The sequence below is a fragment of the Phycodurus eques genome, chromosome 11 (genome assembly GCF_024500275.1).
Source record: "Phycodurus eques isolate BA_2022a chromosome 11, UOR_Pequ_1.1, whole genome shotgun sequence".
In the NCBI taxonomy this organism is placed as follows: domain Eukaryota; kingdom Metazoa; phylum Chordata; class Actinopteri; order Syngnathiformes; family Syngnathidae; genus Phycodurus; species Phycodurus eques.
The window spans coordinates 7,370,940-7,389,734 of record NC_084535.1 but is presented as its reverse complement, the minus strand read 5'-3'; the positions used below and the strand labels follow the sequence as shown (position 1 = coordinate 7,389,734).

Here is an 18,795-nt window from a genome sequence, read left to right as displayed (position 1 = left end):
CCGTATGTTCACCTTGTACAAGAACAAACACAGTCACGCTAAAAAAAAGAAAAAAAAATAGGAGTGGTCACATGATTTAAGAACATTTAACAACCAAACTGCACATCAACTAAATGAAAAAAAAGGAAGAAAAGAAACAATGCAGATCGGTGTCTATTCAGATATGACTTGAGAATGGCTTGAATTTAATTGTTGCTTTTGTTTTTATTCCTTTTCTAGTTCACGATGATGCAAATATAATTTACTGAATGGATGATTTGGTCTTACATTTTTTTTTTTTTTTTTTCCCTTAATGAGGACGACTCCGGCTAAAAATCACACGTGGTAACACTTGCAGAAACAGAACAACACTTGCAACACAACATTGAAAGAAGAAGGAACAAATCAAAAACGACACCAGACGCGTTTGCTGCTGGAATGAAGGAAAACCTTGAAGGAGGGCGAGAGGAGGGAGAGGAAGATGGGAATTCCATCCTGCAAGTCCAGGAGGAATGTGACAGTCTCATCTGCGCGTCCTCCGTCGGATCCTCCAGGATAAGTGGGGGCGGGGGCCACACGTTGCCCGGCGGGCATCCGTCCGTGCTTGTGGCATTTGAGCGGGTCGGGGCGGCGGCGCTTGGTCACGGCTCGCTCATGTGCTCTCTGCTGGGGTCGCCGTGTTTGGAGGGCTGGTTGGGGGAGGTGGCCTGGGACGCGTGGGTACCGGGGGGCAGGGTGTGGGCGACGGGCACTCCGCCGGGCAACAGCCCCTCCAAAGGCCGGGGGATCCCGCCGGGCGCCACGCCCCCCACCACGCCCGGAGGGAACCTGCCGAGACAGAAACCCTCTAAGCACTCGTAGAAAAAGAAGGCTTCTTCTCTATGCGTGGCCCTTAGTGTCAAAGTTGAGCGTCAGTCACTACAGTGGAAAGCTGCCCAAAAGCACGCTCTTAAAGTTGTATATCAGTCACTACACAAAAGAGCTGCACACATGCTGCTTTCTTCTCAATGTACAATTCTTGCTGTTGAAGTTGTGCATCAGTCACTGCAGTGCACAGTTGTACAAAAGCTGCCTTTCTTAATATTTAGAAATCAGTCACTACAGTGGACAACTGTTTAAAAGCTGCTTTTCTTCATGTTTAGAAATCAGTCACTGCAGCGGACAGCTGTTCAAAAGTGTACAAGTGTACGTCTCAATGTCAAAGATGACAGTGGACGGCTATTCAAAACTTCTATACGCACAATTCTTGTTATGAAAGTTGTGTGGCAATTGCAACAGTGGTCAGCCATTCAAAAGCAGCTTTCATCTAGATATACATTTGATGTTTGATGTTGAAGCATTGTCACTCCCTGTAGGTGTAATGGGCATTTGTCGCAATACGTTTGTCCACATAGTTAAAAATTTGGGGAAAACCAAAGGTGAATTTAAGGGGAGTCATACAGTGAATAGAGTGTCAGTATGGAAGCTGGGGAGGGACAATACACAGTACGGGTGAATGTAACACACACTAAGTTAGCTTATTGGGAAGTTTGGGATTTTTTTTTTTTTTTTTTTTTTTCCCATCACCATGATTGATTTACCTGCTTTGACAATTAGGAATATAATTTGTCCTGCATTCCCCCCGTTGCTATGGCGTGTACCATGGTTTGGTTCACTCGGCTGTGTGCGAGAGAAGCAGTTCAGTCCTGTTCAAGCCATACGTTACGTTAGTCACGCTGGAACCTCCAAAGTCCGACACCGGCTCTTCTCATTTCAAAGCACATTTTTGGTCATCATGTCAAGTCTAATTTCTCGAAATGATGAAGTAAAGATGAATTTGTTTCAGGGTCAAAGTGTTGCTACATAAAAGAACAATTAAAAAAAAAAAGAATACGAAAGTAAAACTATTCACCCTTTAAAGGCACCTAAAAAACACTGTTGTGTAATCATTTCATTTGCATTTATTAAAAAATGTTAATAAATGTATTTTTTTATTTGTTCATTTACTGTCATGGTCTGTGTTTGGGTTTGGGTTGTGTTTAGTTTTGTTCCATGTTTGTCGTGTGCTCATTTGGTTGTTTGGTGTCCACCTGCTCTCGTCAACCTTCGACCTTGTGTCGACCAATCAGCTCTCTCCAGCCACTCGTGTCTTGTCCAGGTGTTCAAATCTGTTTGTATTTAGTTCCCTGGTTTCTTTCAGTTCTTGTCGGTTCATCGTCGTTGTCTGGTGCCTTTGTCACGGTCTGTGTCACGTCATAGTTGCCAGTCGTGTCGTTCAGTTATTTCACCAGTCATGTCTTGCTTCTTGTTTTGGGTTTGCTCAAGTGTTTCTTTGTTACTTTGCGTTTCGATTTGGCACTTTGTTTATTTAGCATTTAGACTTTTCCATGATCCTTGTTTTCGGTATTAAATATATATATATTTTCTTATATACTCCTGCACTATTGCTTTGCCTCCCTGCTTCCCTGCACTTGGGTCCTCCATGTTTTTGCCTTCCTCGCCTTCGACCAAACCCCAAATGTGACATTTACATGAAATTACAAAATGTATGTATTTATTTATTTATTTAGTTCATCTGGATGGATACATTATATTGTGCAATTACATTAAATAATGTATCATTTTGTCAATTCCTTTAAATCAAATTACACAAATACATTTATTTATTTATTCGGTTCATTTAAAATCAATTACACAATTAAATTAAATTATTTATTGACTTAATTTAAATATAGTTACTCAATTACATGAAATTATTTTTTTATTTAATTTGTTTCAATTAAATGACATTTAAACTTAATTAACTTAATATTTAGTTGAAGTTAATTGCAAACTTAAATAAAAAAAATCATTTAATATTTAGTTCATTTAAATACATTTAAGAATAATGAATCAATTATTTTGTTCATTTACACTAAATGATGTAAAATATTGTTACATTTATTTGAATTAAACTACACATGCTGGCGTAGAATTTTAAAAAATCATTTACGATGAATAATGAGATAAATAAATAAATAGCAAATAAATACATTTTAACTAACCCATTACAGGAGGGAAAATGGCAAAATTAAAGCAAGAAATATTGCGGTGAGCAAAAGTCTCGCGGGGTTTGCTGAGATCTCACGCGATGGTGGTTTGAAGTCCAGATTTTTGGTTGTACTTCTTGGGGCGGGCCACTTTGGAGGTTCCAATGTGTTTGGCCCTCGGTTGTAAAACGTGGCCCCTTGCCGCCAAGGCGCACTTTGTCGCGCCAACGCGCGCTCTCGTCTTCCCACCTGTAGGCGGCGCCGTTGATCTCCGGGTGAGGTTGCGGCTGCTCCATCACTCCCCAGGGCGCCGAGGTGATGAAGAACTCTTTGTTGACGCAGTTTCGCAGGCTGTCGGGGATTCGGCCTAAATACACATGACAATGAGCACTATGCAAATTCATAAAAGAGGGAAAATATCTTGTGTTTTTTTTTTTGAAAAGGTATTGTACCGTGTATAAATTGATGGTAAAAATTCTATTACTTTTTACTTTTGTTCTTAAAGTACTAGTATTGTCACAACACCAAAATTCTGACTTTACTACTACATGTACAGTCCCTTGGTATAGACTTGAAACGATACCAAGGCAAAAACCCGAAACATCGGAAAAAGCTATTTTCCGTGTCAATTTTGAAGCGTGCACGTTTTCAATCTTATTTGGAAAATTGTTGTATTGCATCTGTCGAACTTCACACATCACCTTCAGGGAGTCACTCTTAAAAGTACCGGCGACGAAAAGATGTGGTATCGTATCGTTTTTGGCAGTGAGGTATCGCCATACTTTTTATTTTTTTTTTTATTTTTTTTAGTAACGGTACACCATGCAACCCTACTAAGTCCATTTCAGACGACGTACTTTTAAATCAGTTATCTCTTACAAATCAGTATTTCGACTTTTACCTGGGTATATTTCTACACAAATATCTGTACTTTAACTTACATACAGAGTGCAAGTACTTTTGCCACCCGCGTACGTGTGTTTGCGCGCGCTCGGTTGAGTCCGGTGTACCCGTGATGGCTCGGCGGATTTCCGTGGCGGCGGCCTCGCGCATCTCCAGCGACGCCTGCTCGCTGTACCAGGCGGTGTGCGGCGTGCAGATCAAGTTGGGGGCGTCCTTCAGGGGACCTTGAGCAAAGCTAAAAAGAGCAAAATTGGACACGTCAGAAAAAAATAAATAAATCAAATAAAGCCATTCAAACTACAAATGTGTAGGAAATGGTAAAAATGTGACTGATTGTGTCGTGACAGATCCGCAAGTGCGCTGTGGGAAATTATCCTATTTTACTTTCACTACAAATAATGTTTATCTATGCCAGAGACGTATAGTGACAGAAAATGAATGCTTTTCCACAATATAATTCAAATAATGTTAATCTATCTATGCCAGTGACGCATAGTGACAAGAAATAAATGATTTTCCACAATATAATTCACCTGTGTATTAACTTTTATTCGGTGGTGTGCCGTGAGATTTAGATTTCAAATATGTGCGTTGGGAAACACGGACCTAAATGGTTCCGACTCGTGGACGTCCAAGGCGGCTCCACGTATCCTGCCTTCTTTGAGGGCCTGCGCCAAGGCCTTCTCGTCCACCAGGCCCCCCCGCGCCGCGTTCACCAGGAACGCACCTTGACGCATCTGCAACGAAAACATTTGATTTGATTTTCACGTTAACATTTGGTGATGGAAAGGCATAACTAGCCCAAAAAGCGTTCAACAAGCTTCACATTTACATGTACAGAGATGTCTGTAAAAAGCATGTACAAGTATCTCCAAATACTCGGACGTTTTTTTGCATGCATCTCCAATTTTATTTACATTTTTTTTGAATGATGCGCGACATTGGAACACAGCACGTGTATATATATATATATATATAAAAAATCCTCCTAAGAGTATGCAGCCAGCTAAGGAAGTGTGTTGTGTGTGCGCTTGTGTTTTGCGCGCGTCGTGCCTGCTTGATGGTGAAGTCGTTGATGAGGTGGTGGTTGTGCTCGTTCAGGTTGCAGTGCAGAGAGACGCAGTCGCTCTGGTAGAGGAGGTCCTGCAGCGTGTAGACGCGCTGCACGCCCAGCGAGCGCTCCAACCCGTCCTGCAGGTACGGGTCGTAGAAGATCACGTTGAAGCCGAACGCCTTGGCCCGCATCGACACCGCCTGACCCGCGCGACCTGAAGGGAGCGCAGCGGAAGCTGTCACAAGTCTGACAGGAAAAGCTTTCCCACGCAGGCAGTGGATGTCGCGACCTTCTGGCAATGTGCTGCCACCCGATTGGTTTGTACACTTACTTAATATCATTTCAATATTTATTTCTAAAATATTAATTCATATTTTTTTTTACTGATTTATTTATTGATTTTTAAAAGACACACACAATCCTTAAAGTTTGTCAACTTATTCATTTCATTAGCCTCATTGTATAGCTCCCGAAAACATGTTTGAACATTTCCAGAAAGCAAGCACATTAGTACTTTTTATTGATATTGTAAAATGATTTGAAAAATTACGCTACGAGGCTAATGATTTGTCATCAGTTCAATGAAAAGGACATAGCTCCACATTTTTCCCTTTTATTGAAAACGAAGAAAAGGAAAATTATTGAAATACTATTCCATCAGATAGCCATTTGTGGTAAAAACAAATCAATAATTAATGCAAAATTGAAGCGCTTTTTCAAACATTAAAACTGCTCTCGTATTGCGTCTTATTTTAGATTACGCAGGTGTACCTAATGAACTGACCAGGGAGCGTACAGGCGGGGCAGGGATTTGAACCCCAGTCCCCAGAACAGTGAGGCAGATGTGCTAACCAGTCGCCCACCATGCCGGCAAGTAGTAGTAGTAGTAGTCGTAGAAAAATGATCCTCCACGAAAATCCTCCGGCAATTTGCCCCCCCAAAATGTTCATAATCAAATATAGATGCCGCAAGGGGGTAGGAAAGCACTACTTTAGTCTATATGAATCACCTCAACTCACTTCAACATAGTTCCTTGACACCGAGAGGCCACAAGATGGTGCCAAATTATGACTTGTATTGCTTTGGCGTGAGCACGAAAACAGCCAAGTTAAGTTTTATGCAAAGGATAGGTTGTTTGCCCAAACATTTCAAAAGAAGCGCGAAGTAGTTAAGCTCACCGAATCCGATCAGGCCGAGCGTCTCTCCTCGGATCCTGGCCGCCCCCGACGCCACCTCTCGGATCTGCTCCACGCTCTGGACCCGCGTGCCCTCCCGGAGAGCCTGGTAGAGCCAGGTGTTCCTCCTGTACAGGTTGAGAATGTGACAGAGCGTCGAGTCCGCCGTCTCCTCCACGGCCGCCGAGGGAATGTTGCACACGGCGATGCCTGCAGAAGGAATGATGAATTTCTTTTATAGCAACTCGCAAAAAGTGTGAGATGAATTTTGCTACCACTGAGACCGCCACTCACACAGTCATAGAAACCATAAATACTACAACAAAAACGCAACTGTGCCACGTACATCATCTGGAGAAGTTCAGAATCACACTGTATTTGATAACATGGCAAACACATACAAAAAAATACATACAAATAAAATACATTATAGTCACCAGATATGCTGACGATTAAATGTACGAAGGTCCGCAGATTGCTACAGACGCGTTGCTAGTCAAAATAGGCAATAGCAAATATTGCTCAAACCAACCAATCAGAGGAGTGGGAAAATTGCTGACATCATCGAGGGCCAGCGATCTGGCCCAGTGAGGGAGAATGTGAAATCTGATTGGTTAAAGACACAATCCCGTTGCAAATATGGTTTAAGGTACATCGGTCAGCAACTCCGATTCTGAAGGCCATGGGCAGATTACATTGGCATGGCAACACAGAGAGGCTGAAATCCGATAGGACAAAACCCAACGTCCGCGTCTCACCGAGCTCTCCGGCCGCCTTGATGTCGATGTTGTCGTAGCCGCTGCCGATGCGGATGATGATGCGTAGCGCCTTGAACTTCTCCAGGTCCTCTCGGGTCAGCGTGATGGTGTGATACATCATGGCTCCCACCGCCTCGCTCAGCACCTGCGTATCATGCATTTTATATTTAATACAGAACGCCGCCTTGTTTCGTAATTCTCATACAGTGTTTGCAGTTTATCTCTCTCGCCGCCGCTGTCACACTTTTTTAAGCAATCGTTTTTGTATGGATTTTTACAGTCTTCCTTCGCATTTGGGAAAGGAGAGCCACGGTCGCCTCTTCAGCCATTTATTAAATGCCGGGACAACAGTTAACCTCGAGAACACTCACGCAGGAGCTGATGTCAGCCACAGTTCACGCCCAGTCACTTACACGCAAAGTTGAGCATCAGTCACGTCAGTGGAAATGTGAGGTGACCACAAAAAAAAAAAAAACAGCATTATTCTTAAGGTGTTCTCTAGGATGGAAGTAAATTTAGGCTTGCCGTCATCTAAATGCAAATATCTCGTTGCATTTGTTGCATTTAAATAAAGACAAGCTGCCAAATCGGCTGTTTTTGTCGCATTCAAGTCGAGGTGGCGTCGCGAACGCTTCTGAAAATAACAGGCTTAAATTCACAAAACTAACCGCAAATGGAATTAACTTCTCCGCAGAGGATTAGCATCGCACTAGGAATTTCCATAAAAAACTTCTTTTTTTGTGTAATTTATTGGTTGCCGGAGGGGAGCCGGACGCTTAAGCCAAGGTTAATAAAGCTCATTTTGTGCTTTAATTCTGTTCCGGAGTCGAACAGTTGCTGTCATAAAACCTTTTGGCAATGTTTTAAGTAACATTGTAAGATGCTTAACTGTCATACAAGTGTTGAAAAAGTTAACCACTGTTTAGCAGAAGGACAGTACAACACAGTCTTAACTGTGTCTTATATACTAAAGGGAACCCATTTATTGCTTTGGACACATTCCTGACCCAACCGCAACAGGTGATAATCCGCAATCTATTTTTTTTTAGTTATACGGCGTGGCGCGTGATGTTGGCGAGTCTGCGTGTGAGCGTCTGGTTGTGAGCCGTGGCTGACAGCCGATCTCGGGCGAACGTGTGACTCCTCTCCTGCCATTTCAATGAACGGCTAAAAGGTGCATCGGCGACTGTGGCTCTCCTTTCCCCGCATGCGAGGGCATAACAGTAAGTCAGTATCCTGTAAAATAAAAGCGGCGGTGTAAAAAAAACAACAACAACAAATAACGCTATAGCGGGGGGACCCTCTGTAAGCATTAGGACACCGTAGGAGTCTTACTAGTGCCCTGGACACTTCCTTTTTCCAGGTCCGGCACAGAGTGGCTGTTCAGAGTTGCCCCGCCAATATGCCGCCTTCCTAAGTAGGATCAGCGGTGTAACAAACGCGGGATAGCACTTGTGTGTAAGGGTATGCTGTAATATCGGGACAGAGGTGTGAAATTTAAAGGCCTGCCGGGACGGCAGCGCCCTGCTGCAAACATGCCCATATTTGGAAGTGTGGTTCTCCTTGCCCACATGCGAGCTTAATTGCTCCATTTTGTTTTCCACTTAACACAACATGAGGCAACATCCTACTTTGCTCTAAGTGTAATTGTACCTTTTCGTGTATTTCCTGTGTGGACTGCGCGTCGCAGAAGGCCACGGTGGCCAGGTCCTTGAGGATGGGCATCTCCACCGTGCAGTCGCGCCCATCCAGCAGCGCCACCAGGGGACGCGGGTGCATGGGGCCGTTCATGATCTGCGGCCGGATACCTGCCGAGACATACCGGTTCAATTATTCATATGAGGCGCTCGCACGCTGAGGAGGAAGAGGAGGAGGGGAAATGAAAACAGGAAGTGTTCCCGTGCTTGGACTTGTATGACACACAAACTAAAAAAACTGTTTCTGTAGCTGCTCTGTTACCCAGCAACAGGCCCTTTCATCCAATGAGGCCACCACCTCAATCATCCAATCAGGTCAGCTCATGTTTATAACCCAAAATAAAATCAAATGAAAATGAAAAAAAATATCGAGGAAAGCTGCTGGGTGTCCACACATTATTTCCTGGTTGCCGCTGCCTGTTGTCATGGTGATTGGAACATTTGGGCAGGATAACGACATGAATTTTATTCAGTGGCTTCCTCGCCGATGGAGGGAATCTTCTTCACCATACATTGGCCAATTTGTCGGCGTGTGAGCGCGTGAGAGAGAAAGCGCTTGATCATGTGACCTATATTTATATATATATATATATATATATATATATATATATATATATACACACACACACACACACATATATATATATGCAGCTTTAATGACTCTATAACAGTCATACACAACCAGTGTGTCGTTACAGATCATTAGCTGTACAACAGGAAATTGCCCAATTTCACTTACTTGGCCCAAAAATCATTTATTTATTACTACTAATCTCTTTTTCTTCTCCTCTCCATGCCAGCTACGTATAATGACGTGTCGAATAATGACGAATGAATGAAAAAACTTCAAACGATATAATATGTTTTGTTGTAGTTATTCCAGGTTTACACTGTTCTACACATTGAATGTTCCAGATTCAATTGCACTGGAAAAATATTGTCATGGATAGCCACAGTGCTTCCCACCAAGTGTAATTCACTATTATAGTATGTAAACCATGAGTTATACAACAAAGCAATCATCTTATGCAGTGAATATGAAAAAGTCTACACACCCCTGTCCAAATGCCAAGCTTCTGTGAAAGTGCCTCTGATTGAAATGGTTGTTTTTCTTCTAGCAGAAGCCTGAAGATTTTGTCCTGGCATTTGAGCAGCGGTGTGTAAACATTTTAGATCCGCTGTATTGAATTATAGTTGGAACGGCATTGAAATTATGAGGAAAGAAAATGGCATAAGATCATCAAAATTGAAGAAAGCGGTACAAATGTACAATTTAGGTCCAAGTCGACATCTAATAAAGCACTGCTACAAACACAGAAACAGATCCAATAATGTTCACAGATTCACATCCAAAAGCCCTCAATAGTTTACACTATTCAATAGTCCCTCAATAGTTGACTGAAAACTTTTTTTTTTTTAAATTATGTTCTGCATCCTCGCTTCCCTTCCCGTTTTGCTTCATATCAATGCTTTGCTGTCATCACTCTCCCGGTCTCCTGCGCCGAACGATGTTTTTATGGCAGCCTTGTGACTCACTTTACAACTCCGCGGATAAAGAGATGATTTTCTTTTCTTTTTAACGACACGTTTTTACATCACAGACCGTTAACAACATGACTGCGTGGCACTTCTAATAAAAGCGCTACTTCATCGAAGTGCCTGAGCGGGATATCATGATGACAAGTACTGTACGTGAGGGGGGGGAGAAAGAGGAAAAAAAAAATAAAAAATAAAAATATATCATAAAAGGAATAATGAGTGACAAACGACCTTGAGACGTGGCTCTGTTTGCATTATTATTCACTAGAGCTACCACAAACACACACACACATACATGCGCACACACATACAGTTGTGCTGTGAGTATGCTAAAAAACCTTTAGGAACTAACTGTTGATTATTGGTGACTGAAAGCTTATCTCCAGCACATTCAGGCGGAACGTGCCGCCGCGGTAAAGGCACGATGAAATCTGGAGATAATTAACCCCTTGACGGCGCTGTTAGTGCGCGTCTTAATAGCTTGGATATCAAAATAATCCGGGTAAGGAGCAAACTACAACCAATTAAGAGAATTGCATGCATCAACAACATTGGAATGCGCACAGCTCTTCGTGGGAAATGTTGGCAAAAAATAAGTGAAAAATAGAAAGCACAGTGAAAGACAAGAAGGTTGCTGCAAAACATTCCATGGGAATACTAGACAGGCGTACCTTATGACGGTAATGGAAATCACCCCAAAAAAACCCAGTGGGAACATTCCACTAATAAATAGACGACCACATTGCCCTCAAATAGTTACATGGGGAGTTCCAGGCATATATGAGAAGGTGTTTACTCGAGACAAAGCCTTTATTTGTGTTTTGATATTATTATTATTTTCCCCCCGAAGGTAAAAATATATAAATAAATAAATAATAATAATAATAAATATTTGATAATATGCTGCGATTGGCTGGCAACCAGTTCCTGCCCGATGACAGCTGGGATAGGCTCCAGCACGCCCGCGACCCTCGTGAGGAGAAGCGGCTCAGAAAATGGATGGATGGATGGATTTGATAATATGCTGTACTTGTGAGCAGGTAGAGGTTTGAACGGCTTCCGATTTTCTGTAGTCGACGCTAAAGTGATGACAGTGGAGTCGCCTATAGTTCATCGATGACATTCATTGATATATTTTCAGTTGTCAACTCGCCGCATTTCAGATTAGCGTACATTTTATTATATGTCATAGGATTGCATAGTTTGCAAGTAACTGTGCTACCAATGTGATTTTCGGTCAAATATTTCAGCAAGCTTGGGGGCAACGCCGCTAGTTTGCTGCTCGAACCCGCCACCTGTTGATTTCAGCGAGGCGTCCACGTTGTTCATGCCAAAGCACGCGATCGCAATAACCGTCACTGCAAAGCGGTAAAGTCGACGTGCTGACTCGTCGGGTTCAGGGGATAGCAACGTGAGTGCGTTATAAGAGAAAGAACGCCACTTCGACACAAAGCTGCAACAAAGTTAAAAGGTTTCAAAAGGTTTTAACGAAGGAACAAAATATGTTTACATTTTCCATTGGTCGCCGCAATAAACAAGATGATGAGAGGAAAAGAACAATGCGGGCTTTTGGCCAGGCAGAACTTGAGAAGTTTTACATCTGTTATGCGATGGGAGATTGTTTCTACTCAGAAGATTATGGGTAACTTTAAAAGCACCGCAAATATATATACTGTAAGAGCAAATAGCAATGTCGAGGCAATCATTACATTTTTGGAGTCCTCCTATGATGACTCTTGCCGATGCCAATTGTTCAAACGATGCTTAGCATAAAAGCAACGGTCGTCTCGATTCACACGATGACACTTTGTCGGTTTATTAAATCCATATCTGCCCCACCCTAGGAACAAACCACAAACCCAGATGGCGAGAAAAACGAAACCAGAGCCCAAACTCTCCACTCCAAATCAGACACACTGTGAAAAAGTATCGTCTCGCTTTTAAGTACACATTTGCAAGCACATGTAACAACGTGACTGAAGATGGTTTACATTGCACGGCGGCATATTTAAGGCTGGTAATCTTTTGGATAGAATTACAAAGCGCTTGTGCCAAACCCCCATTAATGTACTAAAAGTGTTTTATCATTTCCCAACAGCCAGCCAGCGTTGTCTACAAGTGAGGCGCAAAAGCCCTCAGTTTAAACTGGCTTGAATGTAAATAACGCTTTATCTGACAGCAGGTCGGCCTCTTCACTGGAGGTCTGCGGGGATTTAATGTGCCGCTGCAAGCTCGAAGGCTTGATAGCGTCCTCCGGCCAACACTAATCGCAAACTCAATGATTCTCCAGGAGCTATGAAAACTATTTGCCAGCGCTGGCAAGCGAGATCTCCAAACCACAAATGGATTGCAGATGTTCCAATCTAAAAAGAAAAGAAAAAACACTTTTTTTTGGATTCCAATAAGAGACAAGGACAGGGGTGGGGGTGGAAAAAGAGAAGAATAAGATATATCTGTCCTCAGTGTACCACCAAGCACAATTGGTGCTTTTCTTTCGCATTTCTATTGCCACGCCCTACAACATTTTGGCCCTGTACCATTGGAGTCACAAATAGATACAATATACACGAATGTATTTCAATTAGGAATGCAACGATTCTACTTTGTCAGACCGAAGTACTTACATTTGCGTACCGCTATTTGATAATGCCAAGTTGTGTGATGAAAATGCGTTTTGTTTGAGTTAAATAATGTTCACAAACGCAACCCTTTCTTGAAAATGGCATGAGTTTCAGTCAAAGAGAACCCTTTTTAAAGTAAAAGCCTGTCATTATTGACATGAAATGGTCACATCCTTGGAAGAATGGCAATGGGAAGATGGCCAAACATGCCTGAAACAACTTGTCTTCTTCATGGAAGGAGCAGACAGGTGCCAAAAAAGGAACAACACCAAAGGCTGGATGCCAATGTTGCCCTTTTATTGTACCTCGGAACATAATCCAAATAAGGGTTTACTGTTGAATTGAGCCGCCTGGTGGAAATGTGGCTTCATTTTCTCGTTTCAAGGGGTTACAATCTCATTTTATTTTCCGGTTTGGAAGAGCACTCCTTAAACAGAGCGTAAAACAGTCAATTTACTATCTGCTCGGGAAGCCCGTGATCCAATTGGTGTTCCTTCAAAAGAGATCTTTCTTCTGTATTTCACACCGGATTAATGGCTGCATTGATCTCCAATGTGAAATCCTTGCTTAGATTTACTGCCACACTTGGGGAGACAACAGAGTCAGTTGATGTGACCAACATTAGACAGAATATACAATGTAATCTTGAATCTCTGGCAATGGACCTCCTGGACAGATCACCTACAGACGAGCGACTCACTTTAGGGACTCGTTTATGCCCCGATGTAGTTTTCTACTCAACGGCGATGTCACTTCCACTGGTCGAGTTGCAAGCGTCCCATTGACGACTGGAGTGGGAAAGGTGCTGAAACGCTCCCCGCTGTAGTCAGCGTGGCGCGATGCACGCCATGGACGCCCCTGCGCCGGGCCCCTCCATTAGTGGAACAATAAAAGTGCAAAAACAAAAGGAAGTGAGGAAGATTTTCCATGGCGCGATGATGTCAAGGCCATGGCGGCGGTCGTCGGGTTCACAGGAAAACTTTTCCGCGCTTGACCTGGAGCCAAGAGCGGCTCAGTGGGCTCAGGACCAACAGCTGGTTCAGGTTACCTAGCAACTCCCAAGCCGGGGGCCTCAGCGATGGCGAATGAGAGCGTGAGTAGGGCAGGGGGAGCTCGAGGTGGGGCGGAGGGCCTGGAACACAGTTGGGGTTCTTTGTGGCAAGTGCAGTGATATGAAAGTCTTCCCAAACAAGCAGAGAGAGCAATAATCCCACAAGGGTTTAGAGGACATGGATTGGTGACCAGAAGGTTTTGAGATCTGCTTTTGCATCTTTGAGCAAGGCACTCAAATTTTGGCTTGTATCATAAAGCATATCAAATAACTGATGTGCCCACCTTGGTCAATTGGGGGCAATATAAGACAGATCCATGAATATCTCAAATCCTCTCTCAGCTCACCAGTATGACACTAACATTAGTCATTCTTTGCGGAGGATAAAGAATATGTGACTGTGAGAACTGTTATTTTGTGTCTACATGCGTTGCTGCACTGTTTGTGTTCAATTCGTTGCTTAACACACATGCTATTTAGCGTTAGCATCAAGCTAGCGGACTGGAAGACTAAGGTATGTGGTTGTTTGAAATACACAAGGGGAATTCTCTTGGTTTTATGTTAAGTTTGACAGTAGACATCAACTGGGAGGAGCGATAAACATCTTAAGCCTCTTTTGAAGAACTCTTCACTAATTGCATTCCTAATTGTGACGTGAGTTGAGTCACTGCCACCATACAGTGCTCGTACGTCCAGAAGACATTTTCCACTTTTGTTGTCTTTTTTCGCTCTTTTGAAATTTAAGTCAACTGTTCCATGCCCCGCGATCAACTGTTCCTGCTGCTTTACATTGTCCTCCAAAAAACAGGAAGTAGCCTACTAACTGACAAACAAATGGACAACCACAAATACGTCACTGCAATTTCTTTCTCTAGTTTTGCCATTTGACGCATGACAGAACCATTCCCCTTGTCCCATAATAAAGAAATCGTACATTCTGGTTATATTACTTCATCCTCCATGAACACGTCACTCAATACATATAATACATACAAATCCATCACTCTGTAATTTTCGCTCTAGTTTTGCCTGTCTAGGCATGCTAGAACTGTTCCCAGTTGGCGCATAATCAAATCAATCAATAATTACGCTATTTTACATCACCATCCTTGAACCAGGAATTAGCCTGACAACTAATAAACACAGACAAAAACAAAAAAAGTCACTGCAATTTTTGCGCTATTTTTTACTTTTTTACATAATTCGCCACAAACCATGACATACTATGCTATGCTAACCACCAAACGAATGAACGAACACAAACGCTTTGCAATTATCCTTTTTTGCCATTAGAGTCATGATAAAACAATTTCCCTGTACTATAATAAAAAAGACATTCCCATTGTTTTACGTTGTCTTTCATAAACAAGGAAGTAGCTTGCTAGCTAAAAATAAAAAAAACAGATAGACAAACAGACACAAATAAGACCCTCTGAGATTTTCCTACATTAGTGTAAGGATTTTTTGTTGCATTTTTATGTACACAGTGCGTGGCATGCGTTTGTGACAATTAGTCATGTAGCACGAGTGCAAATTTACTACTGGGGATTCTATTACATACAGGGCTTCATAAACACACTCAAAGCCATACACAAACAAATAACCAACGCTGACCAGTCATTTCCACTGGCGACAATACAAAACATTCACTTTTGTGCATACATACAGGCTACAATAGGGGGCCTGTGTTCCTGGCACTGTCTACTTTCTGGAGTGGCTTTTACGATCCCTTGGCATCGGGCGAAAAAAAGAGGAGGAGGAGAGGGGGTGCAATCTTTTTGTTGGCAGACTTGCCTCCTCTGAGGCAGCCCACACCCCCCACCCAACCTCCCTTTGCCCCAGCTGGACCCTATCAGCGCCCAGTCTACACCAGCAGCCTATCTCATCTTCTACTATGTGGACACACAAAGACCTTGTTTGTCCTCCCGCTGGCCTCCTCCTCCTTCCTCCAAACTTAATACAAGACGCACAGTGGTGGAAAAAAAAAAAAAATGGGGGGAGGGGGGGGTGGACAGGGAAGGTGATATCAGTAACAAACACAGGAATGGAGTCAAACACTATCACTTGTGAGGCTGCGAGATACAAAACCATCTTTCAGTGCAGATGACACACACACAAACACACACATATAGAGCAGTTGAGTGCAAGTAAGGAACACACACATACTGTACACCTAAATTCTGGTAACAAACCACACACACACACACACACACACACACACATATAATTCATCATTTTAAAGCATTTGAGCCTGTCTGACTAGCAATTCAATAAAAAATAAAATAAAACCTTGTACACCCTGTAAAAGGAGCCAAAAAGAAACATTTAGTCCACAAATGCTCATAACAAACTTCAAAATATATGCTCATACATTTAGTAGGGCCAAAGGATCCAAGCTAAAATAATAAAACAATACAACAATTAAAAATAAATAAGCCGTAATTGCTGATGTTTTTGCAAAACCAAACGCGCGCTGGGACGATGTTAAACCCAGTTTTCCGCCAAGATGATGCTTATTAACACACACACACAAACGCACACTCACACACAAACACACACATTTGTCTCTGGCCTGCAGATGATGACACATGACAACCTTTACTAACACCATCACCGTTCCCTCCCACCCTCCCCTTCCTTGTTGCAGCAGTGCAGCGCTCTCAAACACACACACACACACACACACACACACACAACACACACATGACACACTTCATTGCAAATACATTAAGGAGGCTCATTAGACACCACCGCCTCCTTCATTGGATCTACGAGATTTTGTATTTTTATCCACGCATGCACGCGCTTGCACAAAAGAGGCGTGCTTCTTGCCTGGGAAATGCTGTCGCCACATTCTTTCAATCAGGAGCTGCACATGGTCCCAAAAATGTGTTGGTGAGGGTATTAATTATAATAAAGAAAAAAAAAAGAAAAAAGAAAAAAACGTTTTAGGGGATTCTTTCACAGTTCACCCTGGGATGCACTTCTCCTCCTCCTCTTCCTCCTTCCTCTCTCAGGTTCCCACAGCTTGTTTCCAAATGTTTCCTCCTCCTTGGTCACCTCACCCCCTGAAGAGCCATGTCTTTTATTTCCTCGAGGACGGGAAGGGAAGGGATGGAGAACGGATGGCTTAAAAAAAAAAAAAAAAAAAAAAAAAAAAAAAAAAAAAAAAAGCAGCGCTCCTTTTAATCTCCACTGAAAGGGAACCCCCCCCCCCAAAAAAAATGGATTTCTATTTGTCTTGAGCCAGCAGCAGCGAGCACTTCTCTGCCCGCTCCTCTTCTTCCTCGCCTCCTCCAGCTCACTTGCACCTCCCTCTACTCCCCCCACCCACCCACCACCATCTTGGAGGCGGCAGGTTTTTGGTCTTTTCACTCAGACGCCAGGCAGCCTTTTGTTGCCAGCCACAGAGCGAGAGAGAGAGAGAGAAAGCGAGAGAGAGAGAGCAAAAGAGAGAGAGAGAGAGCAAGAGAGCGAGAGAAAGGAGTGTGGGGGGAGAGGATAGGATAGAAAAGCCCAAATAGAAGAGAAGGGAGGGAAAAAAATGCTGGAGGAGGACCAGTCGCAGCGAGTGTCGCCTCTCCTTGTTCCCTTTTTTTCCCCTTTTTTTGGGGAGGGGGGGGGGGGGGGGTGGTTAAACTCCCTCCCTCCCATTTTTATTAGTGATGATGTGGCCTTCAGGGTCCTTTAACAGTGCCAGACCTTTTTGCATACACAATCTCAAGTTGTTCGGTGTGATATCACTCTTATTTTCGCCTCTCAATGTTATTCAACAAAAATCCAGAATTAAAGCTACATACAAGGTTAGAATTAAACAAAAAGTGTGTATATATATATATATATATATATATATATGTATATATATAATCAAATCATTATGTTCCTTCAACAGCACCTTGAGATAAAGCTCTCATAATCACAGTGTCAAGTGCATACCAAAATAACAGGTTGCGCTATAGTCATAACTGAATCATAATGTCATTCTAGCCATAGAAGAAGCCTGAAGAACGTTCCTTCTGGAGAAGGCACACCCACAACAACAGTGAATTGAGGAAGAGGGGAATCAAACATGTGGACTGAAAGTCACACTTGGGTGTACAATACAGTGAATCCCCGTTTATCGTGGGGGATACGTTCCAGAGCCACCCATTTAGAGACGCCATATGATATAAATACATATTTTTATAGTTTTATCCCTAACACACGCTTGAAATGCATTTGAACAGATTTAAATGTATTGAAACACACCAAATTATTTCTTAGCCCCTGTGATCACTCTCTCGCTGTTAAGAAATGGGAGAATATCATAACATTACTTGAAGGAAATGAAACGACTCTTGCTCGCAAATGCCTCCAAATAAGAGGCAAAGCGTGTTTGCTTCAAGCTGCTTGTCACGCCCAATTAAAGTTAACTGTAAAATAAAAGAGAATTAAACACTATATATATATAAACACGAAAATGTTTAACCCAACCACATAAAGTTGTCCAATAAAAAGTCCCCTACATTAGTGCTAACATAATGCAAAATGCCATAAACAGGCTAACAGAAATTAGTATAGATGTTACGGTAGTTTAAAAAAAAAAAAAAAAAAATCTTCAAGCAACTGCTACTTTAAACCAACACAGAGCATCAACAGATACAAACAGAGCATACAACAGTATTGCTTCCTGCTGTGAAGGGATGACGACTATTACTAGAGCTCAGTTGGAGACCTTCTCTGCCTCTTCTTCTTGCTCTTATTGACAGTGCATCTCCATACAGCAGAGTTGCCCTGTATGTTGCGACACAACGTGGTACAACACTGACGGCCAACAACTCTAAATTGGCACGTTATACTGTAAAAAAATATAAAAAATGATGAACTGCAAAATAGCGGGGTTTCACTGTAAACCAGAAGCAAAGAAAATTAAACCTTATCGTCAGACCTCCACCAAAGCGGGCAAAGCAATTCTGAATTTGCAACTTTATCTTGAGCCGAACCAAAATTTAAGTAAGGCTGACGTACAAT

General features: G+C 42.5%; 1 protein-coding gene across 6 annotated transcripts in view; it reads right to left on the bottom strand.

Annotated features, from left to right (window-relative positions):
• Positions 1 to 255: 255 nt before the first annotated feature.
• Positions 256 to 18,795, bottom strand: part of ctbp2a (C-terminal binding protein 2a) — a 50,577-nt gene continuing 32,037 nt past the window's right edge. For 2 of the 6 annotated variants that reach the window (XM_061689987.1, XM_061689984.1), the window contains 9 exons: positions 8,531 to 8,685; positions 6,878 to 7,022; positions 6,123 to 6,329; positions 4,944 to 5,158; positions 4,497 to 4,627; positions 3,998 to 4,125; positions 3,237 to 3,354; positions 1,560 to 1,638; positions 725 to 807 (listed from right to left, as the gene is read on the bottom strand). In XM_061689987.1, coding sequence (XP_061545971.1) covers positions 1,572 to 1,638; positions 3,237 to 3,354; positions 3,998 to 4,125; positions 4,497 to 4,627; positions 4,944 to 5,158; positions 6,123 to 6,329; positions 6,878 to 7,022; positions 8,531 to 8,685 — 1,166 coding nt within the window. In that variant the 3' untranslated portion in view covers positions 725 to 807; positions 1,560 to 1,571. The other 4 variants (XM_061689985.1, XM_061689982.1, XM_061689981.1 and 1 more) reach the window with 2 other exon arrangements.